This window comes from Kogia breviceps, chromosome 6 (genome assembly GCF_026419965.1).
Source record: "Kogia breviceps isolate mKogBre1 chromosome 6, mKogBre1 haplotype 1, whole genome shotgun sequence".
NCBI classification, from domain to species: domain Eukaryota; kingdom Metazoa; phylum Chordata; class Mammalia; order Artiodactyla; family Physeteridae; genus Kogia; species Kogia breviceps.
In genome coordinates this window covers 125,076,348-125,098,918 of record NC_081315.1, presented here as the reverse complement: position 1 = coordinate 125,098,918, position 22,571 = coordinate 125,076,348, and the positions used below count along the sequence as shown (strand labels likewise).

The 22,571-nt window shown below is 37.1% G+C and overlaps 1 protein-coding gene across 8 annotated transcripts in view; it reads right to left on the bottom strand.

Annotated features, from left to right (window-relative positions):
* Window positions 1-22,571, bottom strand: part of LOC131758531 (bifunctional heparan sulfate N-deacetylase/N-sulfotransferase 3) — a 162,058-nt gene that overhangs the window by 20,074 nt on the left and 119,413 nt on the right. For all 8 annotated transcript variants that reach the window (XM_067036567.1, XM_067036569.1, XM_067036574.1 and 5 more), the window contains 4 exons: window positions 12,103-12,285; window positions 9,840-9,936; window positions 5,309-5,432; window positions 561-735 (listed from right to left, as the gene is read on the bottom strand). In XM_067036567.1, the coding sequence (XP_066892668.1) occupies window positions 561-735; window positions 5,309-5,432; window positions 9,840-9,936; window positions 12,103-12,285 (579 nt within the window). The remainder of the gene's footprint in view (window positions 1-560; window positions 736-5,308; window positions 5,433-9,839; window positions 9,937-12,102; window positions 12,286-22,571) is intronic.

Genomic DNA, 22,571 nt, shown 5'->3' with positions numbered 1-22,571 from the left:
GTTTTATTGGAACACAGCTAGGCTCATTAAATTCCATATTGTCTATGGCTGCTTTTGCAATACAATGGCAGAGTTGTAACCATATGGCCTGCAAAGTCTGAAATATTTACTCTCTGGCCCTTTACAGAAAAAAAAAAAGACCTGTGATTTTTGCTTTGGGGAATCAGTTATATTCCTTATCTGTAAAATTGAGATAATAATAGCAGGATTATATACATATTAGATGAAAAATAATGATTTTAAGTTGTAACACTTTACTTTTAAAATGCAGATATATAGAAGCAGAATACATACAAGTATATACTACTTTATTTGCTCTATTTTAATTTCTTCATTGTATTAATACATTTTATTAAATACATGAATTAAATAAATGCAAAATTAAGAAAAACTTAAGGGGAACATTTCTTCATGGAAACAAAGAAAAATTTATTTACCTTCCTGAAATATAAAGCTAGCAAGTCTCTTCTGTTAAAACCCGAGGTGGTGGCTATTGCTGAAAACCACCCTCCCTTCTCCATACTCTTCTACTTGCTGGATTCTGTCTGTATTTTCCTTACCTGGTACCAGGAATATGCTCGGTCTGATGGGTCAATGAGAATGGTGATGATCTTGGCTTTGGGGACCAGAGAAGCTGCTCTTTTGGGCGCTTCCTCTGAGTGGAAGTAATTGGCACTCTTCTCAAATAGAAAGTCAGTGGTAACATTAGATGGGACTGGGAAGAAATCCATATACCTAGAAAAGAAATATTTCTGAAAATAAGACTGGTTTATACTCATACCCTGGTGACTGAAGATGTTAAAAATGTGCCACAAACAAAATTCATTTGTTTCCTAAACAAAAGCCTTTTTCTTTAAGGCATTTGTCCCACAAGCCTGTTGGCAAGAAAAAAATATATAGAACACTAATAATGTATTTTGAAAATGCTTTTCTATATACATTTTCTTTTTGTTCTACTTAATATCAAGAAAAAAAGGTATGGGAGATAACAAAAATGTACACACAGAGTGATCAAATGGCAATAAGAATCAACCTAACTGTATAAAATGTATCTAAATGCAGAAATATTTTACAGAGAAAAATGTGAGTGCTCAACCAAGAAGAAAATTTGATCGAAACAAATGATGTGTTCAGTTAGTTCAAAGGCACTTTGAAAAAACTTAGACAAAACAGTTTTTACTTCGTCACCAGAAAAAATAGTTTCATTCCCACTAATGTATTGTGCTGCTATTATATTCAACTATAAAGTATCAAAGGGCAGAACAGATCTGATATAAACACTGCCCATTTCCTTAATTTTTTTCCCATATGGAGCCATTTATATTCTTTAGAATAATTATAGAAGTTTAAAAAGTATGTATATATTTTCAGATATAAAATACTCTCAAATTTTCCAAGGTCAGGTCCTGAATCCTTAAGTGTGGTGAGAATTCAAATCACCAGCAGAGTGAACGCAGGGATACCTGTAGCCTCAAGCACAGAAAGGTAGGACATAATGGGTTTTGTGTAATATTCCATTTGTACAAAATGTCAAATATAAATGAATTCAGCTATGATAGTAGGTATTTCTGAAGCACCAAGGAACATCTTTAAAGGAAAAGGGGCCTTTTTAGAAAGAACATGCAAATTTAACTTCTAGGGTTTCTTACATTTTATAATAATAGCCTCACACTCCACCCACACCCTCTTCAGTTCATAAGCCACTATGACTTTGGGTTACCAGGACAAGGTAGTTCAGGAATTACTGAACAAGAGAATCATTAACATTTATGTAATGACTTCTTTTTGCAGTGTGTTGTTTTCAGTCACACAATAAAGCTTCTAGTAGGATCCCAGTTGTTACCATATTACAGAGTTTGGCTGGTGCAACAAAGTGATGTTTTGAAACTCAGGGCAGTAAAGAAATCCTTTTATGTTTTCTGGAAATTGCCTTGTTGGTGATATATCATTCTGGCATCCCTTTCTTTTAGGGGTAAAGACATATATAAACATTTCTGGAAAGTTTGATCTGTTAACTGTTCTGGTATACACTCTATTTATAGAAAGTGCCATATTTCAGGATACTTTTTTTTTTTTTTTTGCGGTACGTGGGCCTCTCACTGTTGTAGCCTCTCCCGTTGCGGAGCACAGGCTCTGGACGCGCAGGCTCAGCGGCCATCGCTCATGGGCCCAGCCGCTCCATGGCATGTGGGATCTTCCTGGACCGGGGCACGAACCCGTGTCCCCTGCATCGGCAGGCGGACTCTCAACCACTGCGCCACCAGGGAAGCCCAAGGATACTTTTTAATTTAGATGCCCACACTTGTTCCAGGGGTGCTAAGGTTATATCAAGTGTCTAGTGGTATCTTATTTGGTCCAAGCTTGTCTCAAGCTTGCTTATTCTCAGCAAGGGTCCAAGAATCACAAAAGAAGGGCAGGATAACTTTTAATTTCTAAAAACTGTCCCACCTTCCCAGTAGTCCTCCATACCTACAACACTTTGGGCCTTGAAAACTTCCTCCTGCAGTTCTGGATCTTGGACCCACAAGGCTCCAGAGGCTCACAGAGAAAGCAGGGTCCAGTTCTTGTTTGCCTATATGCCCATGTTTTTTCTAATATAGTGGCTGGTAGTAATAAGCACTTGAAAAATGTTTGATGAATTCATAAGAAAATAAAGAATTCAGCTTCATATTTCCAGGGTGGAAATACGTCCACATTTGGAATATGAATTCAGGTTATTCAAAGAATTGGTGAGCAAACTTAGAGTGGTTTAACAATGTGTGGGTTAAAAGCGAATGCCGGCCTCATTTAAGCTTTACTACTCCCATAACAGCTCAGCAATTTTTGTTAACTGAAAGACATGATTTTTTGCAGCACTCCACATTTATTTGTTTCTTGGGTTGACCCTGTATTTTTTTTTTTTTTTTTTTTTTTTTTTTGCGTTACATGGGCCTCTCACTGTTGTGGCCTCTCCCATTGCGGAGCACAGGCTCCGGACGCACAGGCTCAGCGGCCATGGCTCACGGGCCCAGCCGCTCCGCGGCACGTGGGATCCTCCCGGACCGGGGCACGAACCCGTGTCCCCTGCATCGGCAGGCGGATTCTCAACCACTGCGCCACCAGGGAAGCCCTGACCCTGTATTTTTAAGTGATTTTACTCAAAGGCAAATTAAGATGTTTAGAAGTTCTAAATGTTAACGGGATTTTATGGCTCTCCATGTGCCGCTCCAGCCATCCACTGGCTCCCCAGGTAATTATAATAACACCAAACCATGAAACATAAAACTTAACTGTATGCCTAAATCAAACATTTTTCTTAGAGATTCTGATCACAAATCTTGGCTATGTAATCAAAGATGGAGTTTTCTCATTTTCATTTGCCCTGCTTTGCTTGTGCCCTAAGCCTGTGTTTAGGCTGCCTGTTAGTTAGGGCAGCCCTGGTTTTGCCCAGTTTTGCCCAAGAAGAGCAGATCCATGTATCCAGATTAACTGACTGTTCCTGAGCTTCTGTAAGTGACCTTGGCATGCTGAGATACATAATCTTCAACCTTGTGGCTCTGTGGTCCTAAGGGGACTGCTGAGGTGCTGATGCTTCAGGGAGAGGTAAGGCCAGTCCAGAAGACTGAATTCAGAAGACTGAATACACGGATGTCTTTGAGAGCAAAGCTCTAGTTATTGCTAATAGATTGACATTTGCAGTTACCATTATTTGCTCTTTGTGTTAACTGCCTTTATAAACACACAATTGTCAATCAAAAATGTTTACAATTGGGGTATTTTGGGCTTCCCTGGTGGCGCAGTGGCTGAGAGTCCGCCTGCCGATACAGGGGACACGGGTTCGTGCCCCGGTCCGGGAAGATCCCACATGCCGCGGAGCGGCTGGGCCCGTGAGCCATGGCCGCTGCGCCTGCGCGTCCGGGGCCTGTGCTCCGCAAAGGGAGAGGCCGCAACAGTGAGAGGCCCGCGTACCGCAAAAAAAAAAAAAAAACCACAAACAAACAATTGGGGTATTTTAGCGAGTTATAATTAAAATCTTTAATTGTCTTTAGTTTTCTACTTATTTATGCCATCTCTTTGTAAACTAAAGGGACTTTTCGTTTCTGTTATAGTGCCTGTACACATCACTGTCTATGAACAGCTTTTTTTTTTTAATTGAATATTCTCACAGATATTCTTAAGTCCCATGGAATCCAAGTATTGCATTCCTCTCCACTTCCAAAGCAGTTTTTAATCACCCCCTTTAGTCCTGATGTGAACATCATTTTATTCTACTGTATACAAGCATGTATATTGATATTTGAGTCAGTGGGAAAATAGTGGCTGAAGTAGTTGATGGGTTTCTTGATTCTCACAGCTGTTATTTAACACTACTGCAATGAAGCAATATCAAGCACGGTACTGAAGAATTCGCAGGGAGATACACAACAATTAGAATATATGTAAATCCTAGTAGGTGCTCAACTTTTACTCAGTCCATTTCTTCAGCTTTCCGTTGAGATGGCTCACAGGCAAAACTTGAGAGGGTTGATACATATAAAACAGAGTTTATGCGATTTGACAACAGAAGTTAATATACACCTTTCTGCTAAACTACATGCAAAATGTTTATGTTCATGCTCTAGAGTTATTATAAGAATTTACTCTTTTATACCACTTTCTGCCCAGAATTTATATCTTAAAAGAAAGACTTCTAGATACACTTTATGATTAACATGTCTGTTTGCAACATTCATTCCTGCTACATCACATATTCTGTGTATACTGACATTTTAACTTTTTAAATTTAACTCTTTTCCTTAGATGGTTGATATGGCTCTAATTTCAAAGGCCAAAAATTAAATTTTGTATACTGTTGATAGCTTTTTTATAGGCTTCATTACTCATAAAATGCATATACATTTCTAGTTCTATTTATTTATTTACCTTTTGTACCGAAGTAAAAATTGAAAATTATATATGTGAACTGTAGCATCACTTAAATGCAAAGTGCTTAAGAACAGAAAGTTATGAAAGTGTTTTCTTAAGAGTAGAGAGAAATTAAATTCCTGTGTATTAGGTATTTCTCTGACTTTTTATCTGTAATTACCATCAAAGATAATTAATGCAAATTAAAATTACATGTAAGTCTCTTGAGGCAACAAGCCCCTCCATAACCTGAGAAAAGTTTGTTACGAATAATTTTCATGCTCCTTCTATTCAATCAGTTTCTAAGGCACGGAGGATGACTTTTATTTGTGGCTACAAACTTAAATGTTTATAATTATAAGCGCTAATTTTATACTGTGCACAGTACATATACTTTTAGATTTATACTAATAACCCATCTTACCAATCAATCCCCCTGTGGTAGTTATTTCTATTAAAGAACTGTACCTCCTCAAAGGTTTTTGGGCTGGGGGAGTTACTAAGGATGGAAGGATGCATAACCAGGAACAAATACAAAGCAGTGGTTCCTGAAAAGATAACAGAGGTTCAGAGATTAATTAAACAAAAACACAGTTTCCTACTATTAGCATTTCAAAGTCATTAATAAACTAAGTGTTTCAATGATCCAGACAGATACATATAAATACTCCTTGAATTAAATTGAATAGATAACCAGCATCTTAAAAGAAGCAAATTCTAAAAAAATGAGGACAGTGTGATGTGAGAAAAGCCCTGTTGCAGGAACTGGGAGAACTGGCTTTTGACCTCAGTTCAGTCACTGACTTGGGCTGTGTCTTTGGCTTTTAGCTTCTTTGTCTTGACTTATTAGTGGAAAATCTCCTGCCTTGATGATTTCCTAGGCTTTCTCTGAGGACAAAAAGACATATTGTATCTGAAGATATTCTGATATTAATAAAGTACCATATAAATGAAAGCTATCATTATTTAATATGAGATGTTACATTATCAAATCAATACTTGGGTTTCCCTATAAAGTTCTTCCCAAGGCCTATGAAAGCTTATTAATTTGAGACAGAAGTTAAACTTTTAACCAGTTTAAGTTTGAATGCACTTACGTACCTATAAAAATTAGTGCCAAAATTGTTTAAATTGCTAAATTTGAAAAAAATTGGTGCCCTTTGTTAGTGACATGACAAAATTTGCATTTTTGGGACAAGAAAGGCACATCACAGGTACTCATATAGATTTGTTAAAATAACTGTCAACAGCAATATTCTCTGAAACAATGAATTGGAAGAGGCAGCGTTCCTAGATTCTATCTGAGCCAAACAATGAATATTTTATCTATAATCACAGATAACCTATGATATACAAGGTAAAAATGTTCTTCACAAACTTGACTTAAAACAGTGCTTCTCAAACTTTAGCACGCATGAGATTCACCTGGAGGCTATTAAAACAGAGTGGGCTCTATCCCAGTTTCTGATTTAGCACACTTTGAGAATCACTGACTTAGAAGAAATATGGGACAAAATCTAAAACTTATTGGGAAAAAAAATGTTCCATTACTTGAAATCCATAGTCAGGCTTCCTAGAGCATGATCTTTATTTATTTATTTAATAAATTTATTTATTTAAAAATTTTTGTATGTGTTGGGTCTTCGTGGCTGCACCTGGGCTTTCTCTAGTTGCAGCGAGTGGGGGCTACTCTGCTACTCTTGGTTGTGGTGCACGGGCTTCTCATCACGGTGGCTTCTCTCGTTGCAGAGCACGGGCTCTAGGCGCGTGGGCTTCAGTAGTTGTGGCACGTGGGCTCTAGAGCGCAGGCTCAGTAGTTGTGGCGCACAGGCTTAGTTGCTCTGCAGCATGTGGGATCTTCCCAGACAATGGATTGAACCCGTGTCCCCTGCATTGGCAGGCGGATTCTTAATCACTGGGCCACCAGGGAAGTCCTAGAGCATGATCTTTAGAGTCTGATAACTTCTAGGATCAAGAGTTTTATTTCCAGCACTTACCAGCTGTGTGAACTTGAACAAAAATATCTAACCTGAGTCTTAGTTTTCCTATCTATGTAGTGGGGAAGAAAATACTTAGCTATCAGGGCTCTGTGACGGTCAAGTGAGATAATCTATGCGAAAGTACCAAAATAGCTCCATATCTAAATATTAGTAAGGTATTTTAAAAAATAATTTTATTGAGATAGAGTTCAGTAATGCATTTTTTTAAAATTGAAAAGAATATAGTATTTGTAAGGACAGAAAGAATAGCTATTACAATGTGAAAAAAGAAAATAGAATAATTCCATTCTCAGATCAACTGATAACATTCTTTTCTGAATTTTATTTTTAAGAATTGTATTAAATCATTTTATTTGCTTTTAATAGCATGATGAGCATTAATAAGAAACAAAAAATGAATACGGTCTAATCATTTGCAAAGTCAGTAAAAGGCATACTGTAATTTATCAGTGGTCAAAAAATTGTTAAGTTGTGGTGTTTGAATTCTATCAATTTTTTTTTTTTAGCTCTAGAGCCACCAATCATCAGTTATGCAAAGGCTATAGAGTTCAAAGCAAGTATTCAAAGACCTGGTGCAGGAATGGAAATTGCATAATTGGCTTATATGACCCTATCCGTACATTTTTTTTTTTTTTTTTTTTTGGTGGTATGCGGACCTCTTACTGTTGTGGCCTCTCCCGTTGCAGAGCACAGGCTCCGGACGCACAGGCTCAGCGGCCATGGCTCACGGGCCCAGCCGCTCCGCGGCATGTGGGATCCTCCCGGACCGCGGCACAAACCCGTGTCCCCTGCATCGGCAGGCGGACTCTCAACCACTGCGCCACCAGGGAAGCCCTGAATTCTATCTTTATCTACTCATATTCTTGGGTCTGAATAAACTGTCCTGTGTGTGTGTGTGTGTGTGTGTGTGCGCGCGTGTGTGTGTATCTCAACTGCATAATCATAGACACACATGTTCAAAAAAAGCTTCAGTTTTTATATTTTTGTTAGTTTCAACACTAAAAATATTTGAATATCCAGATGACTATACATCCGTGCAAAATTATTCAGAAAAATACTTTTGGCGAAACTAAAGATGAAAATGAAGCTAATTAATTTTTATGGAACTGATATAAGAAGATATGTTTGTCCATTTAAAAAATAATCTCATAAAATATCAATATATACAACAATATGATGAATCTCAAAAGCAATATGCTAAGTGAAAGAAGTCCAACACAAAAGATTACATATTTTATGATTCCATTTATGTGAAATTCTAGAAAAGGCAAAACTGTAGTGGTGGAAAGTGGCTGTGGCTGAGGATGGGGGAGAAAAAAGACATGGAGATCATGGAAAAGACTCTGACAAGTACAGGTTTCTGGTAACTGACTATACTGCTGAACTCAATGAATAAGCATTTTCAGAAGTCTAATAGAAAACTGATGAATTCATAAAAGTGCTAATAAAAGATCAAGATAAAAAAATTAATTACAGGGGACTGAGTGAACTGATGATGATGATTATAATTTTTGTGACTTTCTGTTTGAATTAAAAAAAAAAAATCCCACAAGGACTCAGAAAAAAAAAAAAAAACATGGAGAAACTTTTTAGGGAGACAGAAGTGTTCTAAATCTTTAATGTTGTAGTGGTTATACCACTGTGTACAATTTCTAAAATTCCTCAAACTGTGCATTTAAAAATGGGTGAATTTTACTGTGTGTAAATTATACCTCTATAAAACTGGGAAAAAATTCAATTTCTCTAAAAAGGAGATAAAAATCCTCTTCCAAAGGTAAATGTCATCTACGAACTGTAACATAAACATTTGGAAACCCAGAAGAGTTGAAGACGACAAGTAATTATGTCATCTAACTATGGTATTAAAATGTCTGCATATCTAGCACAACACAAGAGGAAGCATATCCTGCAGGGCTTTCTGAGGCAAACTTGGTCTACCAAGCTTCAGAGAGATGTGATTGTTAATGACAAAGCTATGTGATGACAGTGGGAGTTCGCTAAAGAGACTTTAAATATCTTTCTAGTTGCTTCTTGCCTTTAAATAGATAATGACAAGTGAAATAAATAAGGATAAGAGAACTATTTGTCATATTTATTATTGTTTTCAGATTGATATTTGTAAATGGGACTAAGAGACAACGAACAGGCTAAACTTACTGTGTGCATTACGTAGAATTCTCCCCAGTTATTTCTAGAGAAATGAGGAAAGGGAATGCATTCCCCTTAGGAAGGGTTGCAATGGCTGTTTTCGGTGAAGCTAGAAATGAAAAGCCCCAGATAATTTATCATGCAGGATACAGCTTGAATGTCTGGCATTTTAAACCTTCCACTGGGCTTCATTTTAATACTGATTCTCAGAGACAAGAAGTTTAAGGGAAAAAATTGCACACCAATTTAAGAAAAGGTGCCAAAGACTTCTCCTGGGTATGAATAAATATCTTTCTTAGCACAAAGTTTTGTTTACGTCTAGGAATTCTGCTTGTCAAACATCTTTTATAGACTTTTAGAAAATAGTCGTTTCTGCAAGAAATAGTCTAGAAATAAACTATATCAGGAAGATGGCAGGAAGAGGCTAAATTTCCGGAAGAGTTATAGGTACTTAACATGTGTCCATCTTGACTTTTGAGGAAACCCTGTCAGTCACTCTCCAAACATGTGATTAGTTTTGATTTTAGAAATGTTAATAACACCACTTTTCACTTAAAGTCTTTGGAAAAAACATAATTTTTGCCACCAAATTGACTGCTGGATATTCAAACTGTGTGACATCTATTTTCATCCTTTTTACTTTAAAAAACACATTATTGAGCTAAACAAAGATTACGTCGGAGAATAAAATGTTATTCATTCATCAATATTTATAGGCAGTTTGACAAGGCATCGTGACATGAATTCACTGTCTTCTCATCAGGATTTTTACACTGTTTGGTTAATTATAACATAAAAATTTCTCACCAGTTTTCTGGGGTCCTATTACCAAGAATTTTGGTAAGCGATCACAGGTTTTTTCTTTAGACCAAATGTCTCTGTGGCGTTTGTCATCACAAGGATTCTAAACAGGAGAAGAAAATAGAGATGTATTTTTGTGGGTGCCCATTGTGTGCTAGAGTTTTTCAACTTCTGTCCTTGAAAACATATCCCAGGAAACAAGGCTATGTGTTTCCTTCTTTTAGTGAAAGTCTTGAAGTGGCATCATGGAAGATTTCAAAGAACTCCTTTCCATACTGAAGTTGAGCGTCTACTGAGGAGGTGAGGGAGGGGAGACATTTCCATTATGGGAAAACAGCTTCATAGCTCTGCAGGTTTAATATTTTTTCTGCTATTGGCAGTTCTATGTCTTAATTGTGGGTGTGTGGTTTAAGTTTTAAAATAATGAGCTTGTTGGGCAGAGACTGTGCTTGCGCTAACCTAAAAGAAGATTCACTCTCAGCATTCAATAAGTAACTGAAATTTAAGGTGTCAGACTTTTATTCTAAGTAACTTTGAGCTTTCCTGCTATGCTTCAAAGGGAGATGGATCTGGTTGTAATAATATTTAAAGAGACAGCAGATTCCTTTCAGCTGCCTTCAAAGGTCAGTAAATGTATGTCTATAACTATAACTTTACAGACTGTGATACTAAAAAGCACTAAATTTCAGTGAAAGGGTAAAATGAGGGTGAATTATTACCTTAGGGAATCTGCTTTTGGTCTATAGTAGTTAAACCAAACCCACTGTGCAAGATGTATCTAGAACATCCTTAATTTTAACCTCTAAGTGCATATTATGTAAAGAATTAACAGCACTTTTTAATATTATTCAGGAATAGGCAAACAGGACAACACTATTTCTATTCAATTAACACTATAGATACGTGCAGTTAAATAAACTTTCTGTTTATTTAGCATAAGCAACAGATTTTAAGATTAAAGTAAGAGTATTCTTTTTGGCTGTTGGTCTAGAAAAAAAGTGGTTTCACCTGAAATAATAATGATTTCAGTTTAAAAATAAGGTGTTAAATTAGCAGGAAAGTTTCATGTCTTTCCAGTGGCTAACACCTGGTGATGTTCTGTAGTGGTTAACATAAAAAGATGGGTGTTTTACAATCTTAACTGCAAAATAATATGCAGTGATAATTTTATAACCACCAACTTTAACCTACTAAAATGTGTAGTTACGTTTCTTCTTGGGGTTATCTGTTTGTGCCCAGGAGGTAATTAGCTCAAGTTCAGAGCTAAGTGAATAGAATATAAGTGCAGAGCTTACTGTAACTTCAGTCTGTGAAATATACTGAATTCTGCTTCTGAAGATCATTATTATTATACCATCAGCTCTGTCAGTAACTCTCATTTAGAACATTGATTCAGAGCACAGTGGCCTGGAATTCTTTCCCACTCTGTCACATAGCGGCTGTATGACCTTGCTTAAGTGTCTCAGCCGTTCTGTGCCCCAGTTTCCTCATCTGTAAAACGGCGATAATAACTATACCTACTTCAAAGGGTAGTTGTCAGGATTGAATGAACATATGTAAAGAACCCAGTCAGACATGTAATAAGCACTATGTAGTTATTTGCTAAAGATTATTTCCCCAGATCATGGTGTGGGGAATCTAAGCTCAAAGTATGTTTTTGCAATTCTAGACACATGAGAGTGTAAGCTTTGAAATCTGGGTCATGCCTTGAACAGTTTGAATATGCCATGTTTATGGGACATTTTCTCTTAAGAAGCTCAGTGATTTTTGCCACTAAACACTTTCCTCGTGTCCAAAGTAATTCCCGCTAATACTTTTGAAAGCTGCGACTATATTCTGCGGCTGCTGGTGTACCTCGTGGTTCAGAGGCAGGTGTCAGTTCTGAGCTCTTCTCACCTACCCCTGTGATGTCATTTAGTCGTAAGAGGTGATGTGCTCAAGGCTGACCAGCTGGCTACCTGTCTAACACATGCCCAAACCATCTTCTGCTCTTTCAGCCTATTGCAATCTGCAAACTGATCCCTCAATCCTGATTCGAAACATTATATCCACCGAACCTCTCACTGAGCTTTCAGAATTCCATAGTTTCTAATGGGCACAGGAACAGAGAATATGGCTCACTATGAAGTTTCTCAAATCTGCTAACGTACAAAACGTAAGCTATTTTTTCCCCAGGATGTCTTCACTTTTCAGATTTGGATTACCTCGTGAAACTCCAAGATATGTTTGTGGGATTCATTAATAATACCAATCATTGACCCAATCTTACCTGCCAGAGAGGATCTTTTTGATCAGGAAAGAGCTCGAAATATTTATGAGCCAGCTGCACTGGAGGCAGAGTCTGAAGTCGCAAGTTGGTCCAGCTCTGCACGAAGTTGGCTAGATTGACAAACGTATATAATCCCAGTCGGTCATTCCCATAGTTAGACAAATGGGTCATGAAAATGCTGATCTGAAAAAGGCAAATGACTTCAGTGTAAACACAAGTTATTTTAACCCTAGGGGGCAGTGCAATCACAGCAATGCTAGTTTTTCTTAAGAAGTCTTTGCACAGGGTTTCAGTTCATGAAATGTTTTTGAATTTTGGACATATCTTAAATACTCTCACTATGTTGATGCACTCTGGAGGATGTGTTATTAGCAAGATCGGTGAGCATTTTTTCCTAAGGTTTTAATGTATTTCATAACAAAAATTGAGTCCAACTGCCACAGACCCACGCTGGTGCAGTTCGACTGATGCTGAATAACACATCCTAGATGTTCACACATAGTGGCTTCATGATATGTGAACTATTCATAATTTGAGGAAACAGGAAGTTGGAATTTTGTAATTTCAATCAACTTAATCGGATTTGTAACATAGTATGTAGAATTAATGGATATGAATAATCAATGAATTGTGATTATTAGCATTAACTGAATATCCTCCGATTTGTATTTATTAGAGGCCATAATGACAAAAGACTAGTGAATGAATTTTTACTAAAAGAACTATCAACTGTTTTCCATCAATGACACTCTGAAACCCTTTTCCATATTTATTGAGTCTACTATTTCCAATATCAAATACCTCCTTTAAGAAAAGTTTTCAGTGCTCGGCTAGATAAACTATTCCTATGGAAGCACGTGTCCTAGATTGAATCCACACATTGAAAAAAAAAATATAGCAAACATGGGGATCTTTTTATAATAAAATAAATTTGAATTCTTTAGGTTTAATTAAATTGGTCAGGAATGTAGAATGGGCATTTTTAAAGCTACTGCTTAAAGTGAATGCAAATAGCTTTTGTTGGTTAGTGTTGACAAATGGAAATAATTCTGCGTGGGATTTTCAATGGCAATGAAAACCACTGTGGCATTTATGCTGCTATAAAGAGATCATAAACGTAATTCATGGGATAATAGTATGCTCCTAAAATATTTAATGTCATATGAATGAATAGTAATAATGGTTATTATAATCATCATAATAATGAATATAATAGGTTCATTCACTAAGAGACTGGCTGAGAGAAGTATTTAAGAAAATTTATTGAGGTTAAGTGGCAGAGATGAGAGAAAGTTTTGATATAAAAAATCAGAAAAAATATAATTACTTACAACTATGAATAAAAGGAAGCAGTAATATCCTATATTATATAGCACAAAGCACAGACTTTAACATGAAAAGCTTCAAGTGTGATCAAGAATATTTAATCGTGTTTCTATTCACTCTGCCTGAATATATTTTAAATCTTAGAACTTTCACAGACAAAATACTTTAAGGGTGATTTTAAATAGCTACCAGCAGACTGATACAGTCATGGAATTGATAAGTAAGACTTTTACCATTTGGGGTATTTGTGAAAAATGAGACTTTTAAAACCTAACCTTCTGGTTATTTTTTGTAGTAGCTTCAATTGTTTGACCTTTCTCACCCCATCCTTTGTTTCCTCCAAAATTTATCAAAACAGTAGTCTATTGAGAGATTTAAGAAAATCATATGTAAATTTGGAAATTCTTTCCTGATAACTGTTGGAAGCAGTCTTTCATCATTTGTTTTATATGCTACATTTTTCAGTGTGGCCCAATAACAATGGCAAAATGATACTTCAAGTGCCTTTCTATTAAATTTTTTTCATACAATGTAAAAAAAGTATGTTAACCTAGTTAGCCACTAATTCAAATGTATCACTTTATTTTTCTGAAAGATTTATCAAAAATTCTGTGTCTATATTTCACTTTAATATCTGCATTGGACAGAAAATGAAAAACCTAGAGATACTGTTTGACTTTCTGATACTAATACATTTGACATCCCTTTGAATTTACTTTTCAACCTTGGAAAGCATTTTATGCTGTGACATTTAAAGCAGAGTGCCACTTTTTTACTTGTTTGAGTGTAGAAAGTAAAAAATGCTTCTCTCTCTGGTGAAAACAGAAGTGGCCCCAAGTGAGTATGAGCTGGTTGATGACGTTGCTTTTGCTGAAACTGAACCTGATTGGCAAGAATTAAGGTCATACTTATAAGGTGTTGAACTTAATCCTGTAAAAGAAAAGCTACTTAACCTCCAACCAGGGAAACTTTCCTAGGTTTTCAATTCTATTTTTGTATATCAACTTTAACATAATACAAAGTGTATCATAAGCAAAAGGACTGCTTCAGAGTGATGGTTTTGTAATGCATGTCACCTCATGACACTTTTAGGCTTTGGACTCAAGCCTGGGATTTGTTTTGTGCTCCTAAAGAAATACAAGGCCATAAAAGGAATACATAATTGGTCAGGACATAAAACACTTCAATTTCTTTTAAAACTTTTATTGGGGGGTGAATCACAATATTCTCTCTACACATGGAACATTGTACATATCTTTTGCTGAACATGTCACCTCTCCAAGTTTTCTTATTATTTTTGTTAGGAAGGTATGCACAACAAGCAACAGCAGAGGTGGGAACAGATATATAAAGAGAAGGTTTTGGTCAAAAATTAGCTTGCTTTCCAAACAGTATTTCCTCTTCTGCTCTGATCTGTGACAACTATAGTGTCACCTTACTTCTTGGCACTTCCTCACCTGACAACAATGTCTGCATGGAAGCGAAAGAAACAAAGAAGCAGCTTGAAAAGGTTGCCATTTCAGGGAAAGTAGATACTAGTCGTTTCCTAAAGAAGATGCCTTTATAATTTTAAGAGTGTTTCAGAACAAAGGAGTTTTGTTTTGTTTTTTAAAAAAGGATTGAATGTGTCAAAATAAGTTATCTTTACTATAGGTGCAGAATCCAATGAGAAGGAAAATGTCAAAAGAAGTTACAATTGTACTTCTATAACAGTTTTTTTGCGGTAAGCAAACTGCAAGCAATTCTCCTTGTTACCCAAAAGACTAATCAGCTGCTTAAAACTCAAATCATTGGAAACTGCCAAAGACATAAAGTTTATCTGATTAACAGCTGAAAAAAATTCTAGCCCGATAAACATAGATTTGTATAACAAGATACTTATCTATGATTTTTTCCTATAAAAGGCAAATGGTAAATGCCAAATATCATATACTGGCATTTATGAGAAAGGAAACAGATACCAGTTGTAAAAGTATGGCTAAGAGAAGGATGTGGGAAGCTTTATCTATACTTTCCAGTCTCTGATAAGTTCCAGGTATTGGAGATGGATGAATTACTACCAAGAAGAATAAGGAGCGAAACATGGGTCCTGGTGCAAAAGCAGTTGACAATGCAGTAATTATTCTGTTTGTTTTGAGAAGGTCGGGGGCGGGGAGAGGAGGTTAGGGTATAAAAAAGTATGTTACTTATAATATTTACTATAAACTATGCCATTTATGACCATGCTGCTTAGTTAAAATCCACAAACATTTTTCTTATCCTATTTGCCAGATGCTCCTATTGGTTCTGGAGGGGTGCAAATATAAATATGATGCTCATTCTTTTTTTTTTTTTTTTTGTGGTACGTGGGCCTCTCACTGTTGTGACCTCTCCCCTTGCGGAGCACAGGCTCCAGACGCGCAGGCTCAGCGGCCATGGCTCACGGGCCCAGCCGCTCTGCGGCATGTGGGATCCTCCCGGACCGGGGCACGAACCCGTGTCTCCTGCATCGGCAGGCGGACTCAAAACCACTGCGCCACCAGGGAAGCCCGATGCTCATTCTTTTAAAGTCTTTTTTTGTGAAAAAATTTAGAATTCAAAAGACACAAAAAAGTTTACAGTGAAAAAACTTTTTCCTCCTACCTCCATCCTTTAGCCAACCTGTTTTGTTTTGTTTTGTATCCTTCCAGGTGACCAAAGGTTCAAAAGCCTTAGCATATATACAAATCACCTAGGAAGTTTATAAAAGTTCAGATCACCAGGTCTTACACTCAGAGATTCTGATTTTCTAGATCTGTAGGGTGGCCTGGTACCTGCATTTTAGAGGATCATCCCTAGTTGTCCAGATGCAGGTGCCACTGGAATATGATTTGAGAAAAACTGGCCAGACCCATTGTTTATTCCCATAGAAAAGATTTTGTTCACCAAAAGCCATCAGCTTTTCTGTAGGGATCCTTTTGAATATATTTTTTAAAAAGAACATTAAAGTTTATGAATATTTTGATGTTCTAGGCCTAGAGCTAACCATGGCACAAAGAACAATTTGATAAGTGCCCTTGGCTATGCCTTTGGAGGGCTTCTGCACTGCTGACATATGTGTGGAGACACGTAGAAGATTGCCAAAAAGAGAACTGGTCCATATAGACATGTGCAAATGGTTGCTAAATCCCCTTCAATCCTATGTTGTTGTTTTTTTACCAAAGCAAAATTCTTCTCTGTTTCCTCATGTACCTCTCAGATACATATTGTCTTATAACTTCTCTATTTAATAGGCTGCTTTTCATGTTCATTTTTACTTTATTTCATAGCATTTAAAATATTGTCTGGAAGAGGACAAGCATACTGTAATTAACTTCTTTAGGGGAAAAAACAAGGAAAACAGTTTATTTTTATGGGGTAGTGATCAAACTGTGGAAGCTTTATTACCATGAAAAATATATGAGTTTCACCACTGTCAAGAATGGTACTTCATTACATGAGTTTGTCTCTTTCTGGAAAATAAGCTAAACATTCTGAGGAGAAGATTCTTCTAATGAGGCATTGGGCCTGAACCTCCACTTCTGTAATTTCCCAGTTCAAACCATCTAATAGTTCCTCACTGCTTTGGGAATTAAGTAAAATTCAGGATGTCATCCTAAATTACACCATGATCTCAGGTTACCTGTCCAGTCTTACCTGTGCTCTGGGTACCAGTCAGTTGCTTTGCTTACTGCTCCCCTAGACTCACCTACCTCCATGCTTTGTTTATGCAGTTTCTTCTCTCTAGAATACACTGCCTCACTTTTCTACTTCTCTCTGTCCTAGGTATCCACAGGGTCACATCTACCTTTTCAGATCTTTCTAGGCAAATGAAATCTTTAAAAAAGTTGAGCCCCAGAGCATTACAGTTTAGTGTTTCTGACATTTTCTTACTCTGACTTGTATTATGCTTTTAAAAAGTGCTTGTTTTATTTGTGTCTAGATTGTAAGTTCCTTGGGGCCTGGCGTGGGGCCTTTCTCAACTTTATTCTCTGAGCTGCCCATGATATATAGTATGTGCCTTGAGTTGGCACCAATAATCTTGCTTAAAAAGTTGGGAAATCTAGGGTCAATTGTTTTTACAGTGCCGTTAATTCTGGGAATCCTTTAGCACCGTTCAAATTGTGAGCCTCCTCAAGGATTTATTCTTGTCTCTTCCAACTTTGTCCCCATTCGCTCTGTCCTCTTTCTGCAGAACTCTGGCCTCCCAGTCTCCGTTTTTTTTTTTTTTTTTTTTTTTTTTTTACCACCCAGTTCCTTCTGTTTCCTGTGAAACTTCCTTCCTTTGTAAATAAACGATACCTTTAGGACTTTAACTTTGACCTGCGTGGTGGTTAAGAAGGTGGCCTCTGCCACATACTGACTTAACAAGTTATTTAAACTCTCAGTACTTTAATTGACTTAATTAAAAGGAAAAAAAGGGGTAGAATAATAGTAACTACCTCACACGGTTGTTCTGATGATTAAATGTAACAAAACAAAACATTTAAAGCACTGCTTGACACACAGTAATTGCTTAATAAATATTGCTTTTGTTGTTATATTACTATGGTTTTGCAGGAACATCATTTCTCATTTATAGCTTCCTTCCAGCAGCTCATCAACCTTATCTATATCTCTAGTGTCTTAATCCCTTCATTTTTTTCTGCATCTGTCAATGTTCAACTGATCACTTCCTCCACCAGGCAAGAGTCTAGGGTCAATAATCTGAACTTCTCTCCCACTATCACCCTCAGATTCCCAACCTTCTTTTTGCTTTCAATGCTCTGCAGGTCTGAGACTTTGGATTAATTTTCCATTCAATTTCTTCACACCCACATATGAACTTTCAGCACAGCTAGAGAAAAAAATATACAACGGGAGCTATTCAGGTCACGTAAGCACATGGTCCCCAATTTCAATGGAATCCTCCATACTACTGGCTGTTCTTTTCATTCATTCTTTATCTACTTGCTCTTCAGTTTCCTTCAGCAGCTATTTCAAACTCTCCTTCTTCCCTGAGGCCTTTTGCTCAGTCTTCACTCTCCCTAATGTCCCTAGTTTGTTCCCGTGATTAATAGGGAGTCACGGTCACGAGGCAGGAACTCTTTCAACTTCCTACCCCTCTCCATAGATATTTGTCTTCTAAAAATTCCTCCTGACACCTTCAGTGTCAGGCAGAGGTGTTCCATTTTGTTTTCAATACTAATATATCTCCAAGTGCTTTTTATCCCATCTACTTTCAACTCCCAAGAGATCTCATTCTATCACTTATTCCTGTGTTTTCCTCTGTTTTTAATCGTGCTGTCTTTACTCCCCATTTCCATTCACTTTTTAGTCCTTTGTAATCTGGCTTTTGTTCCCACCATTCCATTGAAAATGCCTTGTCAAAGGGGAGCAACTCCAAATATAACATCCGCAATCTTAAAAATCACTGTGTAACTCATGCATTAAACACTTCAGATTCATGGGATAGAATCATTAAAGTAACCCATCGCTTTTTTGCACTGTCCCTTTAATGTTTATTCAGCGTGGGCGGTTTCCCCCTTATCCCTGGATGAAGGCTAGGGAAGGCAGCATGGCCTCCCTAGCTTTCTTCAGTGAACGAAGAGCTCTCATGCAGCTTTAGGTTGCTAACACAGTCTTGATTTAGTAGTTTAACTCTCCTGGTCCAGAAAAATAAAACTCCAAACTTGTTGCAATATTAAATCTTCTCCTGTCTCTAAGCTGCGACCTGGTATAGGAGAGAATCTGCGAGAGAGGCTGGGAAGAGAGCCTGATTGATTCTTCTCCAGTGGGTGATTTTATTCTTCATCTTGCTAGCTGAGGCTTCTGATCCCTTAGTGTTTGGGACATGGAGATGAAGGAGGGGGAGGGAGACAGGGATCATTACGTGATTGATAATGTGTCAAAAGATGGCATATGTGTAAAGCCATTTGAGATCTTTGGAGATAACTCCTCTTAGCCCCCAGCAATGCAATTTCCTTTACAAGGCTAGTGCCTCCCTCAGTTCCTTGTCAGGAGCCCTTTTAAAAAGATTCCCAGGTAACATTCCTACTAAGAATTCTACATCTGGGCCCTGAGATTTAGGGGCCTTTGATCTGACTTTGGAAAAGAGGGCACATACTTTTAGATGTGGCTCCCTCCTCTTTTGACCAAGACCATTTTAGCCAATCTCTCTCTCATGCTTTAGTTTTATGAGTCATGAGGCAGACACCAGCCCAATATGTCCCTCTTCTGGGAACACATACCAAGAGCTCTCTGCCTGTTCTGGTGACCCTCACGCCAGAGCTGAGATGAGCAGCAGGGCAGCCCTTCACCCTCTGCTCTCCTATGGGTAGAAAGTGGTGGGATCATGCTCACTGCACAGCACAACTCTCTCCAAAAATCTTCCTCACAAATTCTCCTTATTTCCAGAAACTTGATCATTTCATCTGGGACATGGGTGAGACATTTGAAATTTTTTTTCACGGTCTCACTCACAGCTCACTTTGTTGCTTATATCTTCCATTTTTTTTGTGCTGTTACAACTGTTTTATGTTAAAAATCACTTTCATTAATTTTATCACCTTGCCCAATGGAAGTACAAAAAAAAATATGTCACTTTCATTTTTTAGACTTAAATTCATTGAATGCCATTTTTCTACCTGGCTTGTGCCTTAGTCATCATTTAAGAATCTCAAAGGAAAGCTCAATTGCAGAATAATTTGCCAAGGGACCCTTAACATTTTGTATCTGGGATCTGATGGGCTTTACAGGAGAGCTGGAAGGGTAAATCAATTGCTCTCAATTAGGGACAGGTTTCAAAGGTACAGTGATGAGGTCAATGTAATTTAAAGCAATTTAGCTTGGAACATTTGTCTTTTTTATAACATTTATGTCTCTCAATTTTTCTGGCTATACATTCAGAACTGCAAGATCAGCCCTTTTATTACAAGCTAATGACTTAACATTTCTTTTGGGTATCAGAGGAAGTAATTCCATTGGTTTAATGCATTGCCATTACTTCAGCTGCTGAACAAATGTTTACAGGCACAAGAGTGGTTACAGCTCTCAGACCACCAATTTTCAGTGAATTTTGCATTGCGTACCTTGGGTGTGCTGTTCTGATATTGTCTCTGCATTACTCTGAAAGACTCTGTTGCAGTTATTTAGAGACTAGACAACAGCTGTTCTTGTTCTATTAGACTTACAAAGTTACAGGATAATGAATAGTTATAGCTTATGATAGATTTTAAAATGATTAATTAAGAGAAATCCTTATTTAAGCAGCAATGTAGTACAAAGGTTATATGCAATTTTGCAATGAAAACCCTTTTTTTTTTTTTTTCCTAGTGGAAAACACTTTGTTTCTTAGTTTTAAAGCACTGCCTCCACAGCATAATGAAGATGTAGAGAGGAGATGAAATTAAACCTCCCTTAAGGTGTTTAATTTAACGGAAAAAAACCTGACATAATTAAAAAAAAAAAGAATCCTTCAAGTAAATGGACTCACATGAAAATCTGATTTTTGGCTCATATGTGAATGAATTACATTTAGGTAATCACAAAGATCAGCCTCATCACCAGGAGGTTTCAATTAGCTGTGTTTGTTCATAGAGCTGAATTCACCCTGGGGGCAAAAATAACCATGCCAAAGAAGTATGTTTATTTTGTAGAGAAAAGCTAGGTTTTTAAAAACTAGGAACTAATTGTTGCCAAGTTTCTGAATATTCAAAAACATTAAAAATTTTCTTTTTAATTATTTATTTTAAGGCAGGCCCTCTAATAAAGTGATTTGTAAAATGTGGACAGATTTTGGGAGCATCTATTTTGTACAGAAATTTACGTAGACAGTGAGAACTCAGAGGACAAGAAAGAACAATACTAAAGAATAAACACTCACCAGGTATTGACCGAGTCACTGAGGTCTCTATACCTTCAATGAGAGGAAAAATACCAGGGCTTGCTTGACTGGGCCTACACAGGCCACAGCTTACTATTTTGACTAAAAAAAAGACATTTTAAGAATAAAATGTTTGGCACAAGATAGCAGAAGTGAAGTAGTTCTTTCAGGGCTTTGAAGGAGACCAACCCAGATATAAGAGTCAGCTAAGGTGCCTAATGAAACTTAATTAAAAGCAAGATAACTAGAAGGGCATTTCTGAAGAGATGGGTAAAGAGAAGAAGTAGAAAGGATTCCAAACCCTTATGAGTCAGCACAGCTAGAGGCCCCCTACTGCCAAAGCTGCTGGCAGGTGGAGGGCCTCTTTCAACTGTAGTGAGAACAATACCATGACAGAGGTTTCTAAAAGGTGATGAGGTCATAAAAGATTGTAACTAAACCAAGTATCTATTTTTAAAAAAATTGTAGTAGGAACCCCACATGTGGTCTATAATTTCTTATTATTGCTTTAAGCTGTAAGTCCTTTAAAATAACTTATTTATAGATACAAATCTATAAGTAGGACTGTTATGTAATGAGGAGTTACATTTTCTAAAAGTGAATTATCTGAGGAATTAGGTAAAGCAGCTTAAGAAGAACTGGAGTTTTAAAATGTTTCCTTTCTGAAACTCAACCCTTTCACACAGCAGCAACTACCCAGAATTATACATAACAGGTACAAGGAGATTTAATGAGGTTATGAAATTTGAAGTGTAGACTCCATCTTCTACTAAGGTCAACATTTTCATAGTGACTTAAAGGAAAATTCTAAAAAATATATGCCTGGATATCATCGTCACCATCACCATCACCATCACAATCAGGCAAGCCTCAGACAGAACTCTGAAAGAACTGCAAGGGTTTTTAGAAATGGTTTCATTAAACACCAATGTCTAGGGAATAGTGCCTGCTGAATAAGAAAATTTGCCTTATTTGGTGGATTACTAGGCAGAGGGGAGGAGGGCAGGTTTCTCCTGTCCCTTCCAACTAGGAAGGGAATTTTCTATACTTTTCTAAATATCGCTCCCATTTAAAGCTTTACATAGACCTCTACTATGACACTCACTTGTTACTTTGGGGGAAGCAGTAAACTTCCACATGTTCAGATGCTTCATCAGTAAAGATGGGATGATAATTATATTCCCCAAAGGCTCAGGCTACAATGCATGATTTCTTAACTTCTCTCTCTGCTTAAAGCGCACAAACAAGTCTACATTCTTCCTTTATAAAAGTTTATCCCTCA